The 14658-nt window shown below is 47.5% G+C and overlaps 1 protein-coding gene across 2 annotated transcripts in view; it reads left to right on the forward strand.

Moving 5' to 3' along the window:
• The window catches only part of LOC140398395 (sodium channel protein type 4 subunit alpha-like), a 352602-nt gene that overhangs the window by 289478 nt on the left and 48466 nt on the right, over window positions 1–14658 (forward strand). For both annotated transcript variants that reach the window (XM_072487039.1, XM_072487038.1), the window contains one exon: window positions 10329–10382. In XM_072487039.1, coding sequence (XP_072343140.1) covers window positions 10329–10382 — 54 coding nt within the window. The remainder of the gene's footprint in view (window positions 1–10328; window positions 10383–14658) is intronic.

Raw genomic sequence — 14658 nt, forward strand, 5'->3', positions numbered from 1 at the left:
TTTATGTGATGGAGTTTCAAGTGCAGGAGGTTTTATAATTTTCCTTTTGGGGAACAATGGTAAATGTTGCCCGTTTGTGTGGGAAACAAAGAAAATAAGGAGAGTGGTAAAACGCACTTTGGCTGCTGAGACGTTAAGCCTTGTAGAGGCGGTGATGTGGCTTTTTCTATAAGTATGATATTGACAGAAATTTTGGGATTAGGGGATTTGAGTAATATACCTATTGACTGTCACATTGACAATAAATCCCTGTGGGAAAATGTGCACTCTACAAAAAGTGTCAATGAAAAGAGGTTACGGATAGACATCGCAAGTTTGAAGCAGATGTTGGACAGAGGGGAAATAACAAAAATTAAATGGGTCGACAGGAGCTATCAACTGTCAGACTGTTTTACGAAATTGTTAATGAAGAGCGCTTGTTTCTGTGACTGTTTTTTTTCTCTCGTCCAAACAAAAAAAAGGGAGGGAAATCATGTGTGAGTTTTTGAGTTTCTTGGAATTTTGTTTTCACCTAATTATTTTTTTTCTCCAAGGAAGGGGAGACTGTTAAGTAATGGGTTAAGAGACATTGCAATTAGTAGTCTCATTTATGTATAGTATCCATTAATTGAGACTGATATGAAAAGGGGCTTCAGGTGGCCTCTGGCAGGTGATGTATAGTGAGAATTTTGTGCAAAGGCTGTTGGAAGGAAATAAATGTGTGTTTGTGAAAAAGGAACAGAACTTTAGACTTTATATCACAGCAACTAAAACGTCTAACAGGAGAATCCCGCCTAAGGTTCGAATATGGCTTATGCTAAAATAAAAACAGAAAATGCAGGATAAATTCAGCAGGTCTGGCAGCATCTTTGGTGAGAAAAACACAGTTAATATTTCAAGTCCATATGGCCCTCCTACGGACTGTTCTGGAGAAGAGTCATATAGACTCAAACCATTAGCTGTGTTTTATTCTCCTCAGATGCTGCCCCACCTGCTGAATTCATCCAGCATTTTCTGTATTTATTTCAGATTTCCAGCATCCACAGTATTTTGCTTTTATATGGCTTATCATACTGTTCGGGAGGGGGACTTGAAGAGTAAGATCACACCTGGGTTCACAGTGCAGTTTCCATTCTAGTTGCAAAGGGGAGTTCATGACACAAGAACTGGGAGTCGGGTTGAGGTTAAAGCAGAGAGTAGTCCTATTAGTCCTATCTTAGATTGGGAGGCAACAATGGTGAGAGCTTAGGTTGGCGTTCTCAGCCATGGACGGTCACGTGAAGAACTGGTAGCCACCAGAGTGACAGCAGGCAAGGGTCAGGCAAAATTGGATTGCAGGCTTAATTTAGTATCTTCAAAGTGCATAACACTGTGGAGAGCACTATACCATCTACTTTGGAGACTTATTTGGGAGTCACATGCCCCAGTCGTAGATAAGCAAAAACACCACGCACCTTGGAGGTCTAGCTTGGAATACTCATTCCAAAGTAAAAGGCGTTGATAAATGTAATCATGACAAAAGCAATGGCCGGGAATTTCTGCAACCCCCCCTCCCATACGGTTTTCCTGTGCTGGATGCGGAGAGCCATTGCCACTGCTGAGAATTTCCGGTCCAGCCAAAGTCTACAGGCTGTTGCATGTCTCGCCCACTTCCCCAATGAGGAACCCGCAACGGGGGGTCAAATTCGGCGGGACCAGATGATCCCACCAGTAAGATGTCCCGCCCAATCTGAGGGACAGATTTGGTAGAAAAAGAAAAAGGCATGCCACTAAAGTGTTAAAAGAGTTGTGACATTTGCAAGAACTGCATTCATATACAACATTTTTGATACATTCTAAATATATATATATATTTATGTGAATTTGTGTATGTGCATGTTTGTGTGCATGCATACAGGTGTGTGTGTGTGTATGCATGCATGTGTGGCCGTTTGTTCATGCGCCTGTGTTTATGTGTGTGTGTGCGTGCATGTATCCATGCCGATGTGTGAATGTGTGCATTAATACAAGCAATGTTAGTTCTGACTGGTTATTTTGCAGAAGATATTTATTTCCAGTATCAGGTGTCATGGCTGATGATGATAGCTACTAGTCCATGCTGGCTTTCCAGTAAACAATTTATTCAGTGCCACTCCCCAGCTCGATCTCCGTGACCACACAAGTTTACTCCCTTCCAGTGTCCAACTAAAATCCTTTTCAAATCCTTGATTGTCTCCACTTCCAACTCATGAGCAGCGAGTTCCGGGTCATGAATGCTCGTTGTGTAAAAACGCTCCCCCTGCATCACTTGCCCAAACCTTAACTCTCGGTCACCTAATCCTTGTACTACCAGCTAATGGCAACATTTTTTTCCTTGCCGACCTTATCCAAACATGTCATAATCTTTTACAAATTTATCAAGTGCTCCCTCAATCTCCTTTATTCGAAAGAGAACAGCTCCAGCTTTTCCAACCTTGTAACTAAAATCCCCCATCCAGGAACCATTGTGGTAAATTTCTTCTGCACTTGCGCAAGAACTCTCACACATTTCTAAAGTGTGGTGACCAGAACTGCACACAGTACCTCAGTTGGGGCCTAACTAATGCTTTATAAAGGCCCAGTACCGCTTCCCAACTTTTATATTTAGTGCCTCTATTTATGATGCCCAAGATCATATATGATTTGCTGCTCACGCTCTCAATATTTTCTTCAAAGATTGATTCACATGCACCTCAGGTCCCTCTGTTCCTACACATTCTTTAAAACTATGCTATTTAGTCTATGGACATGACTTACCGGCCGTGTCGTGCCCCCATGTGGGTTAATGGAGGCACAGCCTGGCTGGTAGATGCCGGGAGTGGCCTCTTCCGGGATATACCTGGCTCAACATGCTTCGCGAGATCTAACGGGATCTTGCGAGATGTCACAATCTGAATCTCATCCATTGTGGGATCAGTATGTGCCAAATCTGCATATTAGAGTGAGGCAGCTAGTCTCACTCCAATATGCAACTTGGCTGATATTCTGAGGCTTTAGGACTAACCGCTTGACCTCGGAGACCTTAGGTGAGCGCCGTTCAGTATTGGTCGTCTCAAACGGGGACCAGAGACCCCTTATAGATGAGTTGGAGGTATGGGTGTCGCATTGGGACGGTCGAGAGATCGCGTCCCGATCTCCTGTACTGAGGAGTTCTGGCAGCAGAGCTCAGTGCAGGAAATGGGTCTATGTGTGGCCTCGGCGGAGCGTTATAGTCCCATTTGATAGCTGTCCCGTTTGATAGCTGCGAGCACCAGCAAACACCCGGCTAAATGTGCTCGGCAAGGGACTCTGTTTGCAAATCGGTTAGATTGCGCCCAATATTTCTCCTCCCTATCCCTTCTGCCAAAATGCACCCCGCTCAGAATATGACCTTCTTTGTCACCTTCTTTGTCACGAATAGGGCTCATTCCATCTCTTACAATTCTTCTACGCCACAGAAGATTTTTGGGTTAGCTTTATGTTTTTTTAAAATAAATTCAGAGTACCCAATTATTTTTTTTCCAATTAAGGGGCAATTTAGCATTTACCTAACCTGCACACCTTTGTGTTTGTGGGAGCGAAACCCATTCAGACACGAGGAGAATGTGCAAACTCAGCACGGACAGTGATCCAGGACCGGGATTCGAACCCGGGTCCTCAGCGCCGTACGCAGCAGTGCTAACCACTGTGCCACCTGTCGCCCTTTGGGTTCCATTTTATGTTGAATACTATTTTATTTTCATATTCTCTTCTTGCCAGTCCCTTTACCTCCCCTCTCAGCCTATTATATTAAGTCGGAGCTGATGCATTTCCAGTAGTGGTGGGTAGCCAATTTGAGTTAAGTGTCAATTTCTGGACAGATTGGACATGCAGCCAGAGCATCAAAAACTGGCAGGCACCTGGAGGTGGTTGGCAGCAGCAGGACAGAGGGTCCATGAGGCCCTCCCACAACCCTGATGGATCTGCAGGCATCAGCAGGTCACTGCTGCACGGATATACCATCAATTGATTTTATAAACGTTCAAACTTCTCAAGAAGGTGTCTTTAAGAGGGAGGAACCCCTGTGGCCCTCCCCATATAGCGCCACCTCTGCTGGTGGGGCTGCTCTACTTCCGAGGCTGCAGGTCCTCTGATTGGGAGTGACTGCTGTTCATGATTGCCAAATGTGGGATCGGGACTGAGAAATGATTCGATTGTTTTTAAAGGGGACAAGATCCCGCTCAGAAAGTGCTGAAAGCACAAAGCAGGATCATTTGTATCAAAAGAGAAGTCTAGGCCTGTTGCCTTGGGGGCACCGTTCTCCAGGACTGCCCTCTTCTGATAACCCAATATAAAGCTCTTAAAAAGTATTGTTCAAGACAAATATCAAAGCAAGTTATACAGCACCTGTACACAAAAAAAAGATAGAATAAAAACAAAATATTTATCGATAACACTCACTGTTTCACTATTCTGCCCACTTTAGAATAACAATAACAAAGTTAGTGGCAACATAATAAATTTTATCTGATCCAAAACGAGCCAGTGATAGTAAGATAAAGTGCTATAAAGCTACCTACTAACTCTTGTTAACAAGAAGACGTAGATTCAGTCGTATTACTACACATGAAAGGGAATTTGATTAGTATTTGCAAGAATGATTGCAGAATGTCAAGGAAATGAAACGCAGCTCTAGCTGAAGATCTAGGACCAACACAGGCACAGAACCTGTCAGTTCTGAGATTCGATAATGCAACAATGAATGTCTGTCATCTTCCCTCTTCTTGGAATCACAGAATTTTTGTGGCGCAGAAGGAGGATATTCAGCCCATTCTGCACCGGCCATTCTCCAAACAAGCTTCATGATTAGTGCCACCCCCGTGCCTTTTCCCCATACCCCTGCACATTGTTTCTACTCAAATAATCATCTAGTGCGTGTCATGATATTCAAACACACATCACAACACACACATCATGATAGACAGACCAACAGACCAATTAGCACACATAACACGACAGCCAATCACAGACAAGAGCAGACACAGTATAAGACAAGAAACATGACACCTGCTGGCTAGTCCATCTGGAGACAGGACAAGGCCAGGACCTCATTAACAAGACACTCACACAGTCACCACGTGCTGAGTACCAAGACAGATGTGTAAATAACTAGTTGGAATAGAACTGCGTTGTACCAATCGCAACCGTGTTGGTTCGTCTGTACCTCAGAGCACCCAACACCTCATGGTACCAGTGAGTAAATCGATACTTACCGGCAAATTTGCCATCCTGAGCCATGGACACCCACAACAAACCGCAGCCGTTGAAAGTCGTTGGGAACCTGGGCACCAACTGGAAGCTCTTCAAGCAGCGATTCGAACTGTTCATGCGAGCCAACGAAAAACAGGGCGCCTCGGACGAAACAAAGATTGCCATGCTCCTCACTACCGCAGGCCAGCACGCCATCGATGTATACAATTCCTTGGTGTTCGCGGAAGGCGAGAACAAATCTAAATATGACACGGTCCTCCTCAAGCTCGACCAGCACTTCAACGTTGAGGTCAATGAAAGCTTTGAGAGGTATATCTTTCAGCCGCGCCTACAAGGTAAGGATGAGCTCTTTCAGTCCTTCCTGACGCACCTCCGCATACTCGCGCAGTCCTGCGGTTACGGCACCACCTCAGAGTCCATGATCCGGGACCAGATCGTTTTTGGCGTTGCCTCCAGTGGCCTACGCCAGCAGCTTCTAAAAATTAAAGGCCTGACCTTAGCATCTGCAGTGGAAGCCTGTGTCCTGCATGAAAATGCGACCAGCCGCTATGCCCAATTTCAGGCGACCGAATCGGCACGGAGGGGGTCCCAAGTGATCGAATCGGCAAGCCAGGCCGCCCACGAGGCCGAACGCATCCAGGCAATCGAGTTGCTCCCGGCCCGCGGCCCGGACGAGGGCAGCCGTTTTGCGCGCTTTTTGAGGCCTCCCGTGTTTGTGCGCGCCAAAACCAACGGCAACATTGAGGGGCACACTGCGAAGGCGCGCCCGACGCAAGACCGAACTGCGCATGTGCAGTGGCGTAACGAACGCCATGACGTGCGGCAACTGTGGAGCTGCACATTTAAAAGGGCAATGTCCTGCAAAAACCCGACAATGCCTACGCTGTGGCAAGATGGGCCACTACGCTGCCTACTGTCGAGCGGCTCAACCTGTGGATCTTCCACATCTCCGACAACCTCGCAGACACGTGCGGACCATCCAGCCTCCACATCACGACATCCAAACCGACGACACAGATGACCAAGACGCCTTCCGGGTTGCAGTCATTGATGGGTCAACACCGAGTCAACACCATCAATCCGGCTGATGAATGGAGTGCCACCCTGACGGTCAACCGATCGCCGATCACTTTGCACCTGGACACTGGCGCATCCGCCAACCTCATAGCATGGTCAGCATTCTATTCCATGAAGGTCAGACCACCAATCCAGCCATCCCGGAGCACGATGGTCGACTACAATGGGAACGTTATCCCGGCCATGGGATCCTGCCAGCTCCAGGTGACACACAAAACACACACGGCCACTCTCGTTCGAGATAGTTGGCTCATCGAAGGACTCCCTGCTGGGCGCACAGGCATGTAAGGCTCTCCACCTTGTGCAACAAATTCTTTCCCTCTCTCCAGACGGCACGTCTGACTTCCCGGATGCTGAGTTCAACGCACAGCTCCAATCGCTCCTCGCCCACAACCAGGAGGCATTCGAAGGCATGGGAACACTGCCATACACATACCGAATTTGCCTCAAACCGGACGACATCCCGGTCGTTCACGCACCTCGCAGGGTTCCTGCGCCACTTAAAGACCGCCTCAAGCTGCAGCTGCAGGATCTCCAGGACCAAGGGGTCCTATCCAGGGGTCACGGAGCCCACGCCATGGGTCAGCTCCATGGTGTGTGTCAAGAGGCCCTCTGGCGAGCTCCGCATCTGTATCGACCCCAAAGACCTCAATAATAACATTATGCGGGAACACTATCCCATACCCAAATGGGAGGAGATCACCAGTGAAATGGCCCAAGCGAAGATATTCACGAAACTGGATGCTTCTAAAGGATTTTGGCAGATCCAACTGGACCCGTCCAGCCGAAAGCTATGTACCTTCAACACCCCTTTCGGCAGATTCTGCTACAACCGGATGCCATTTGGCATCATCTCGGCATCCGAGGTCTCCCACAGAATCATGGAGCAGATGATGGAAGGCATCGAAGGGGTCCGCGTATATGTGAACGATGTCATCATCTGGTCCACCACAACGCAGGAGCACATACATCGTCTCCAACGCGTTTTTGCCCGCATACGGGAAAATGGCCTGCGCCTCAACCGAGCCAAGTGCGCCTTTGGCCAGACCGAATTGAAGTTCCTGGGGGAACCACATCTCCCGGTCAGGGGTCCGTCCGGATGCAGACAAGGTGAGCGCCATCACAGCCATGCCGCAGCTGGCCGACAAGAAAGCTGTCCTACGATTCCTTGGCATGGTCAACTTCCTAGGGAAATTCATTCCCAACCTTGCCTCCCACACAACGACTCTGCGCCACCTCGTCAAAAAATCTACAGAGTTCCAGTGGCAACACACACACCAGCTGGAATGGGAGGAGCTCAAACACTAACTCACCACGGCACCAGTGTTGGCGTTCTTCGACACGTCTCGTCCCACCAAAATCTCAACTGATGCCAGCCAATCCGGCATTGGAGCAGTGCTCCTGCAGAGGGATGACACGTCGTCATGGGCCCCGGTTGCCTATGCATCGCGGGCTATGACCCCCACAGAGCAGCGCTACGCGCAAATCGAAAAAGAATGCCTGGGCTTGCTAACCGGTTTAGACAAGTTACACGATTATGTCTATGGTCTTCCACGGTTCACGGTCGAAACTGACCACCGCCCCCTGGTCAGCATAATAAACAAGGACCTGAACAACATGACCCCTCGCCTCCAGCGCATCCTACTTAAACTCAGGAGGTATGACTTCCAACTGGTCTACACTCCAGGAAAGGACCTCATCGTGGCGGATGCCCTATCCAGAGCAGTGAGCACGCCGCCAGATGCGGAGGGGTTCGTATGTCAGGTCGAGGCACAGGTGGCCTTGACAGCGGCAAATCTGCCGGCTGACGACTCCAGTCTGGCCCGCATCCGCCGAGAGACAGCGGCCGACCCCCTTTTACAGCGAGTGATGCGCCACATGACGGGAGGATGGCTCAAAGGGCAGTGCCCGCAGTTCTATAATGTACGAGATGACGTAGCCATCATTGATGGGATCCTTCTGAAGCTGGACCGGATTGTGATTCCGCACAGCATGCGCCAGCTGGTTCTCGATCAAATACACCAAGGCCACTTGGGGGTCGAGAAGTGCAGATGGAGGGCCCGAGAGGCGGTACACTGGCCGGGCATCAGTGACGATATTGCCAACATGGTGATCAACTGTACAACCTGCCCAGGGTTTCAGCCGGCGCAACCTCCTGAGACGCTTCTGCCCCATGAGCTGGTGACGTCCCCCTGGGCAAAGGTGGGTGTCGACCTATTTCACGCGCTTGGCATGGACTATGTTATCATAGTGGACTACTTCTCCAATTACCCAGAAGTCATACGCCTGCACGATCTGACGTCGTCTGCTGTCATCAGGGCCTGCAAAGACACCTTTGCTCGCCACGGCATTACGATGACTGTCCTGTCGGATAATGGGCCCTGTTTTGCCAGCCATGAATGGTCGTCCTTTGCGGCCTCGTATGGCTTCACACACGTGACGTCCAGCCCTCTGCATCCCCAGTCCAATGGAAAGGCGGAGAAGGGCGTTCACATTGCCAAGCGGCTCCTCTGCAAGGCTGCTGCTGCCGGATCGGACTTTCACCTCGCCCTGCTGGCCTATCGCTCGGCCCCACTAGCCACGGGTCTCTCGCCAGCACAGCTGCTGATGGGTCGCGCCCTCAGAATCACTGTGCCTTCCATCCTGGCACCAACAATAGACCATGCTCCGGTACTGCATAGGATGCAACTGCAGCGCGATCGCCAGAAGAGATCGTACGACACAAGGGCAACTGATCTTCCCTCCCTGGCCCCTGGAGACAACGTCCGCATTCATCTACCAGACAGTGGCTGGTCAGCACCTGCCGAAGTTCTCCGACGCGTGGTTCCCCACTCGTTCCTGGTACGCATGCCGGATGGATCCGTGCGTAGGCGCAATCGGCGAGCCCTTCGCCTACTTCCACGCTCGCAACGGAACCATACACAGACGCCGTGTCCTCCACTGGTTCCTGATAGCGACTTTGTGGAGCTGCCATATACCATGCCCCTTCTGTCGCCGCCCGTGGCCAGGCTCGCACCTCAGCCGGTGGTTCTCGACCCACCCTTAAGGCGGTCAACCCGAATTCGTCGCCCACCTACTAGACTGGACTTATGAGCCTGTTCACACGTCAAATTTTAGCAACAACTGTATTGTAACATGTTACTGTTTTATCATTCCAGGTCTCGTTTGATCGGACCACATTTCAACGTTCTTCTTTTGTTATGGTACAACCTCGTTAGCATGCCACACCTGACATCGCCCCTTGTATATAGTTATGCCACATGTACATGCTGTAAATATCACGCACACACACCTTTAGCTGCACTCAGGACACATTCATATTTATAACCATGTAGGCACATAATCTTGTAAAAAAGGGGGATGTCATGATATTCAAACACACATCACAACACACACATCATGATAGACAGACCAACAGACCAATTAGCACACATAACACGACAGCCAATCACAGACAAGAGCAGACACAGTATAAGACAAGAAACGCGACACCTGCTGGCCAGTCCATCTGGAGACAGGACAAGGCCAGGACCTCATTAACAAGACACTCATACAGTCACCATGTGCTGAGTCCAAGACAGATGTGTAAATAACTAGTTGGAATTAAACTGCGTTGTACCAATCGCAACCGTGTTGGTTCGTCTGTACCTCAGAGCACCCAACACCACAGTGCCCTCTTGAATGCCTTGATTGAACCTGCCTCCACCAGACTGCCAGGCAGTACATTCCAGACCCAAACCACTCGTTGTGTGTGAGAATTTTTTCGACAGATTTTATTAGTTTTCATTACAATATTTTAATGTTGCAAATAATTTAAAGCACTATATAGAGCTAAACAATATATAAGATGAGTTATGCCACAGAACTTCATGATACTGAATGTTCAAGGCATTCTGATATCATGAGGTCTATTATTTTTTAAACTGACTGCTGGGAAGTAACATTAATATTGATTAATGATGTGAAAGAAAATAGCTTGTGACGAAGGATGTAGTACACTACCTTCTTAATTTTGTTCCAAATAGGCAACCTTTAAAGGCTGGATGGAAATAATGTATGCAGCCGTTGACTCCCGTGAGGTGAGTAGTTGCTCTCTGTTAAAAGCTTTCATTTAAAACATTCATAAGCCTGTACAAATTAAATTTTTGATTGTGATTGAATACGTTCAATGGTTTTAAACCTCACACATTAAAAGCAGAGGAAATATGATGGCTTTCTCTCTCTCTCTCTCTCTCTCTTTCTATTGTTAACCAACACTTCCTTTAATTGGCTTCCTATTGAAAAATATGTATGCTTAGAGCATTCTATACATCTCATTTCTGCGCCTGTAGATGGTGGAATATTACCACACCAATGTAAACGTTCTATTGTATTTTCAGAATTACATCCTCAGCTCAGTATTGTTTCTATTAAAGGCTTCAAGGGGCATGGGGATAGCGCGGGAGTATGGCGTTGAAATAGAGGATGAGCCATGATCATATTGAATGGTGGAGAAGGCTCGAAGGGACAAATGACCCACTCCTTCTCCTGTCTTCCATGTTTCTATGTGATCGACAGCCCAACATGTATAATTTCCACCTGTCATTAAATCATGTGTCCAATTCTTGCAAATAATAGAATTTTAGATGATTTGGTTTTTTGGCCAAACTCCCACTGCGTCTATAGATTTCCCCTTCAATGTCGTTCACACCAAAAGAGAATCATTTATTGGTGAGTAGATTCAATCAAATGCAGAATCAAAAAGATTTTTAGGGGGGATGGAGAGAGGGGTCTGAGCTTCTGCTCAATGGGGGATTGGCAGCGGTTCCCATTTCATTATTCCATTCAGGTGAGAACTCTGAGGCCATGGTGCTTTCTCTTGGTAAGAGGGGCACAAGCAATAGCACAGCAAAGACTGTGGTAAAGAAGAGTTTATCGTGAGAAGCCAGCGCTGGGTTAACTTGCTTTGTCAGCCAAACAGCAAGTTGGAGGGTTGAATTAGTAGACTCCTGTTATTACTCACAATTATCTTTTTAAGGCTTATGCTTGATGGCAGTTCGAGGCAACTGAGAACTATCCCCTCAGATGAGACATTTGAATCTAGATTTCTATTTGTTTTTTCTATAATTTTGTGCAACCTCTGTCTCCTCTCTTTCTACTATATGTCTGACACTGCCTATATTTGTTATGGCATCTATCTAATTTTAATATGTATTTTTTCTGCTCTATCTTTCTTTCTGGAAAGCAATATACTTGAAAGGCAAAATTTACAGCGCTGTGAAGGAAAAAAAGCAAGAGATTGGAATTAATTGGGTAGCTCTTTCAAGGAGCCAGCATAGGCAATGATGGGCTGAATGGCCTCCTTCTGTGCTGCCTGACTCTATCACTACCAAATTGTTGGCCTGTGCAAGTTCAGAAAGCCAGCTGGTGATGGATAGCACAAGAGCCAATGTGCCCTTACCTAATCTGTACATGAGCACCTGAGCCTCTGTGAAAATCTCAGCATGCACACCTGCCCCCACATTACCCGTTAACAGATTCTCAAAGAGCTCCTCGAAACCTTGATTGGCCTTAACTGGGGAGCACGCAAGATCATGAGCTCCCCCTCCCCCAACTGCCCAGGTAACAATCCAGCAATGGAAACAGGGTGAGGTAACCAGCAAGCTGGCCAACCACCCTGTCTGCTTTTGGTCCAGCCCATTCAGACCCAAAAATTCAACCCACAGAGTCCGAGAGGGCTGGAACCACATAAAGTAGAGGGAGAATGAGGTTCGGAAGCACAAATATTCTGAGTAGATTGCAACCTGATTGTACAATTTTTCTTTTTAAATAGATGCTTAAACTAATTTAAAAAAAGGATTGTTCAAGAGATCCATTGAAAGTGGATAAAAAAATGGAAAACCTGGGCAAAGAGAATTTAAAAGAAAAATATGCACTGTGTGCTCTTTAGGATTGATTGCTGGAAATGGTCATGCTAACCATGGTCATGTGGTTAAGATAGACCAATTAATAATGCTCTTGAAGTTCTACTTGAGTTCCTCTTGAAAATAAGCATGGTACACTGGTACAGATGACAAACATGAGAACATAGATAGACCAGCATTTTTTGCCCATCCCTAACTGCCCTTGAGAGGGTGGTGGTGAGCTGCATTTTTGAGCCGCTGCAGTCCATGTGGTGTAGGTACACCCACCGTGCTGTTAGGCTGGGTTTTCCAGGGTTTTGACCCAGTGAAGCAACAGAGATATATTTCCAACTCAGGTCAATGAGCGACTTGGAGGGAAACTTCCAGGTGCAGGTGTTCCCCCTTGTCTGCTGCCCTTTCTCTTCTAGATGGTCATGGGTTTGGAAGGTGCTGTCTAAAGAGCTTTGGTGAGTTGCTGCAGTGCACTTTGTAGATGGTATACACAGCCGCCATTGTGTGCCAGTGGTAGAGGAAGTAAATGTTTAAGGTGGCAGATGGGGTGCCGATCAAATGGGCTGCTTTGTCTTAGATGGTGTTGAGCTTCTTGAGTGTTGTTAGAGCTGCACTCATCCAGGCAAGTGGAGAGTGTTCCAGCACATTCCTGACTTGTACCTTGTAGCTGGTGGACAGAATTTGGAGAGTCGGGAGGGGAATTACTCACTGCAGGGTTCCTAGCCTGGTAGACAAGAAGTACAACATTGTCAGGCAGTAGAAGAATACCAAGAGAGTGATCATAAAGACATGGCATCATTTAATTTCACACTCACAGCCACCAGCTCAGGTACTGACAATGCACATATCATGGCAGGTGGATTAAAGCTGGGATCTGTACAGAGCGAGATACTGTGCATGAGTGGACTACAACAGGGCAGCAGTGCCAGCTCACCAGAGGATGACATTGCACATGAGATTTATGACAGAAACTCAGACGAAGACTTTGGAGTAAGCGGGAGAAGAAGGCAGAGAGATGCACAACAAAATGCTTTATTCAGTGGGAAACCTACCAGAAAGTCAGCCTTCAATGTCAAGGATCATGGAGCAGTCTGGAACCAACTTGGCACAGGGCTTTGTGTAGAGCTCAGAGCCAACTCCTTCCTGCACAGAAATGGTGACCACCTCCATGAGCACATTTGTGGACCTGACTGTGATACAGCATGCAATGACTAATGACTTAGCTTTCACTTCAGCACAAGTAGCTTCCAGCAAGTGTGTGAGTGCTGCAATGGAAGCTCATATTGCCCTCCCGCAAGCTCAAAGTGCTGCCACCGTTAACGGTGGATGCCGGTTTTCAAAGGGGTTGACAGGGTAGAGCAGTGGTCCAGCAATCTGTCCTCCAGAAGATTACCAGCATCGCTGAGGCACTGACCCGAGGGAGCTGTCATGATATGCAAACATGCAACCAATGGACACTCAGAATAGGACACAACCAATGGGCAGTCAGGGCACTCAAAGGTGGCATCACCTTAAGGGGGCATGACATAAACACTATAAAAGGGATGAGGCACTCACACCCTGCGTCATTCCACAGACAGACATCTAGAGAGTTAGACAGGGTTGATCAGCAGCATCACACCCCAGCACGTGGCTTAGAGCAAGCTGGTACAGTTAGACTGAGTTACTACAGTTAGATTGGCAGAGAGTCGAACTCATTTGAGAAATGTGTTGATAATTCAATAAACACGTTGAACTCACTTCAGAGTCTGGAGCATCCTTTAGTTAAGACTGCATCAAGTAGCAGCCTGTGTTATCCGATTCAGCATAACACAACATGATACCAGGTGTGACTGTTCAATCTTTTTAGTTCAACTCAGCAAGATCCGTGACAACCAGCTACTGAATACAGGCACAATAGACAAGATTCAGGCTCCTCATCTGCTCAGGACCCCCGGCAATCTTAGTGCCAACTGGCGATCATTCAAGCAGAATTTTTTTTTTTTTTTTAAATATTTTTATTCAAATTTCTTACATAGTTTCAACAAACTCCCCTCCTTACAGAAAAAAGAAAAACAAAGAACACATAAATAAACATCTTACAACTACATCACGAATTCCCCCAATATACAAACCCCCCATTAAGCAATAATAAACACAGTAGTAAACACAAAGTACACCCCCCCCCCTCCTCCACCCCCCCCCCCCCCCCTCTCTGGGTTGCTGCTGCTGCTGCTGACCACCTCCTAACACTCAGCTAGAAAGTCTAGGAACGGTTACCACCACCTGAAGAACCCTTGCACAGACCCTCTCACGGCAAATTTTACCCTCTCCCATTTAATAAATCCTGCCATGTCGCTGACCCAGGCTTCCACGCTTGGGGGCCTCGCATCTTTCCACTGTAGCAGAATCCTCCGCCAGGCTACCAGGGACGCAAAGGCCAGAATACCGGCCTCTTTCGCCTCCTGCACTCCCGGCTCGT

This window comes from Scyliorhinus torazame, chromosome 21 (assembly GCF_047496885.1).
Source record: "Scyliorhinus torazame isolate Kashiwa2021f chromosome 21, sScyTor2.1, whole genome shotgun sequence".
NCBI lineage: Eukaryota > Metazoa > Chordata > Chondrichthyes > Carcharhiniformes > Scyliorhinidae > Scyliorhinus > Scyliorhinus torazame.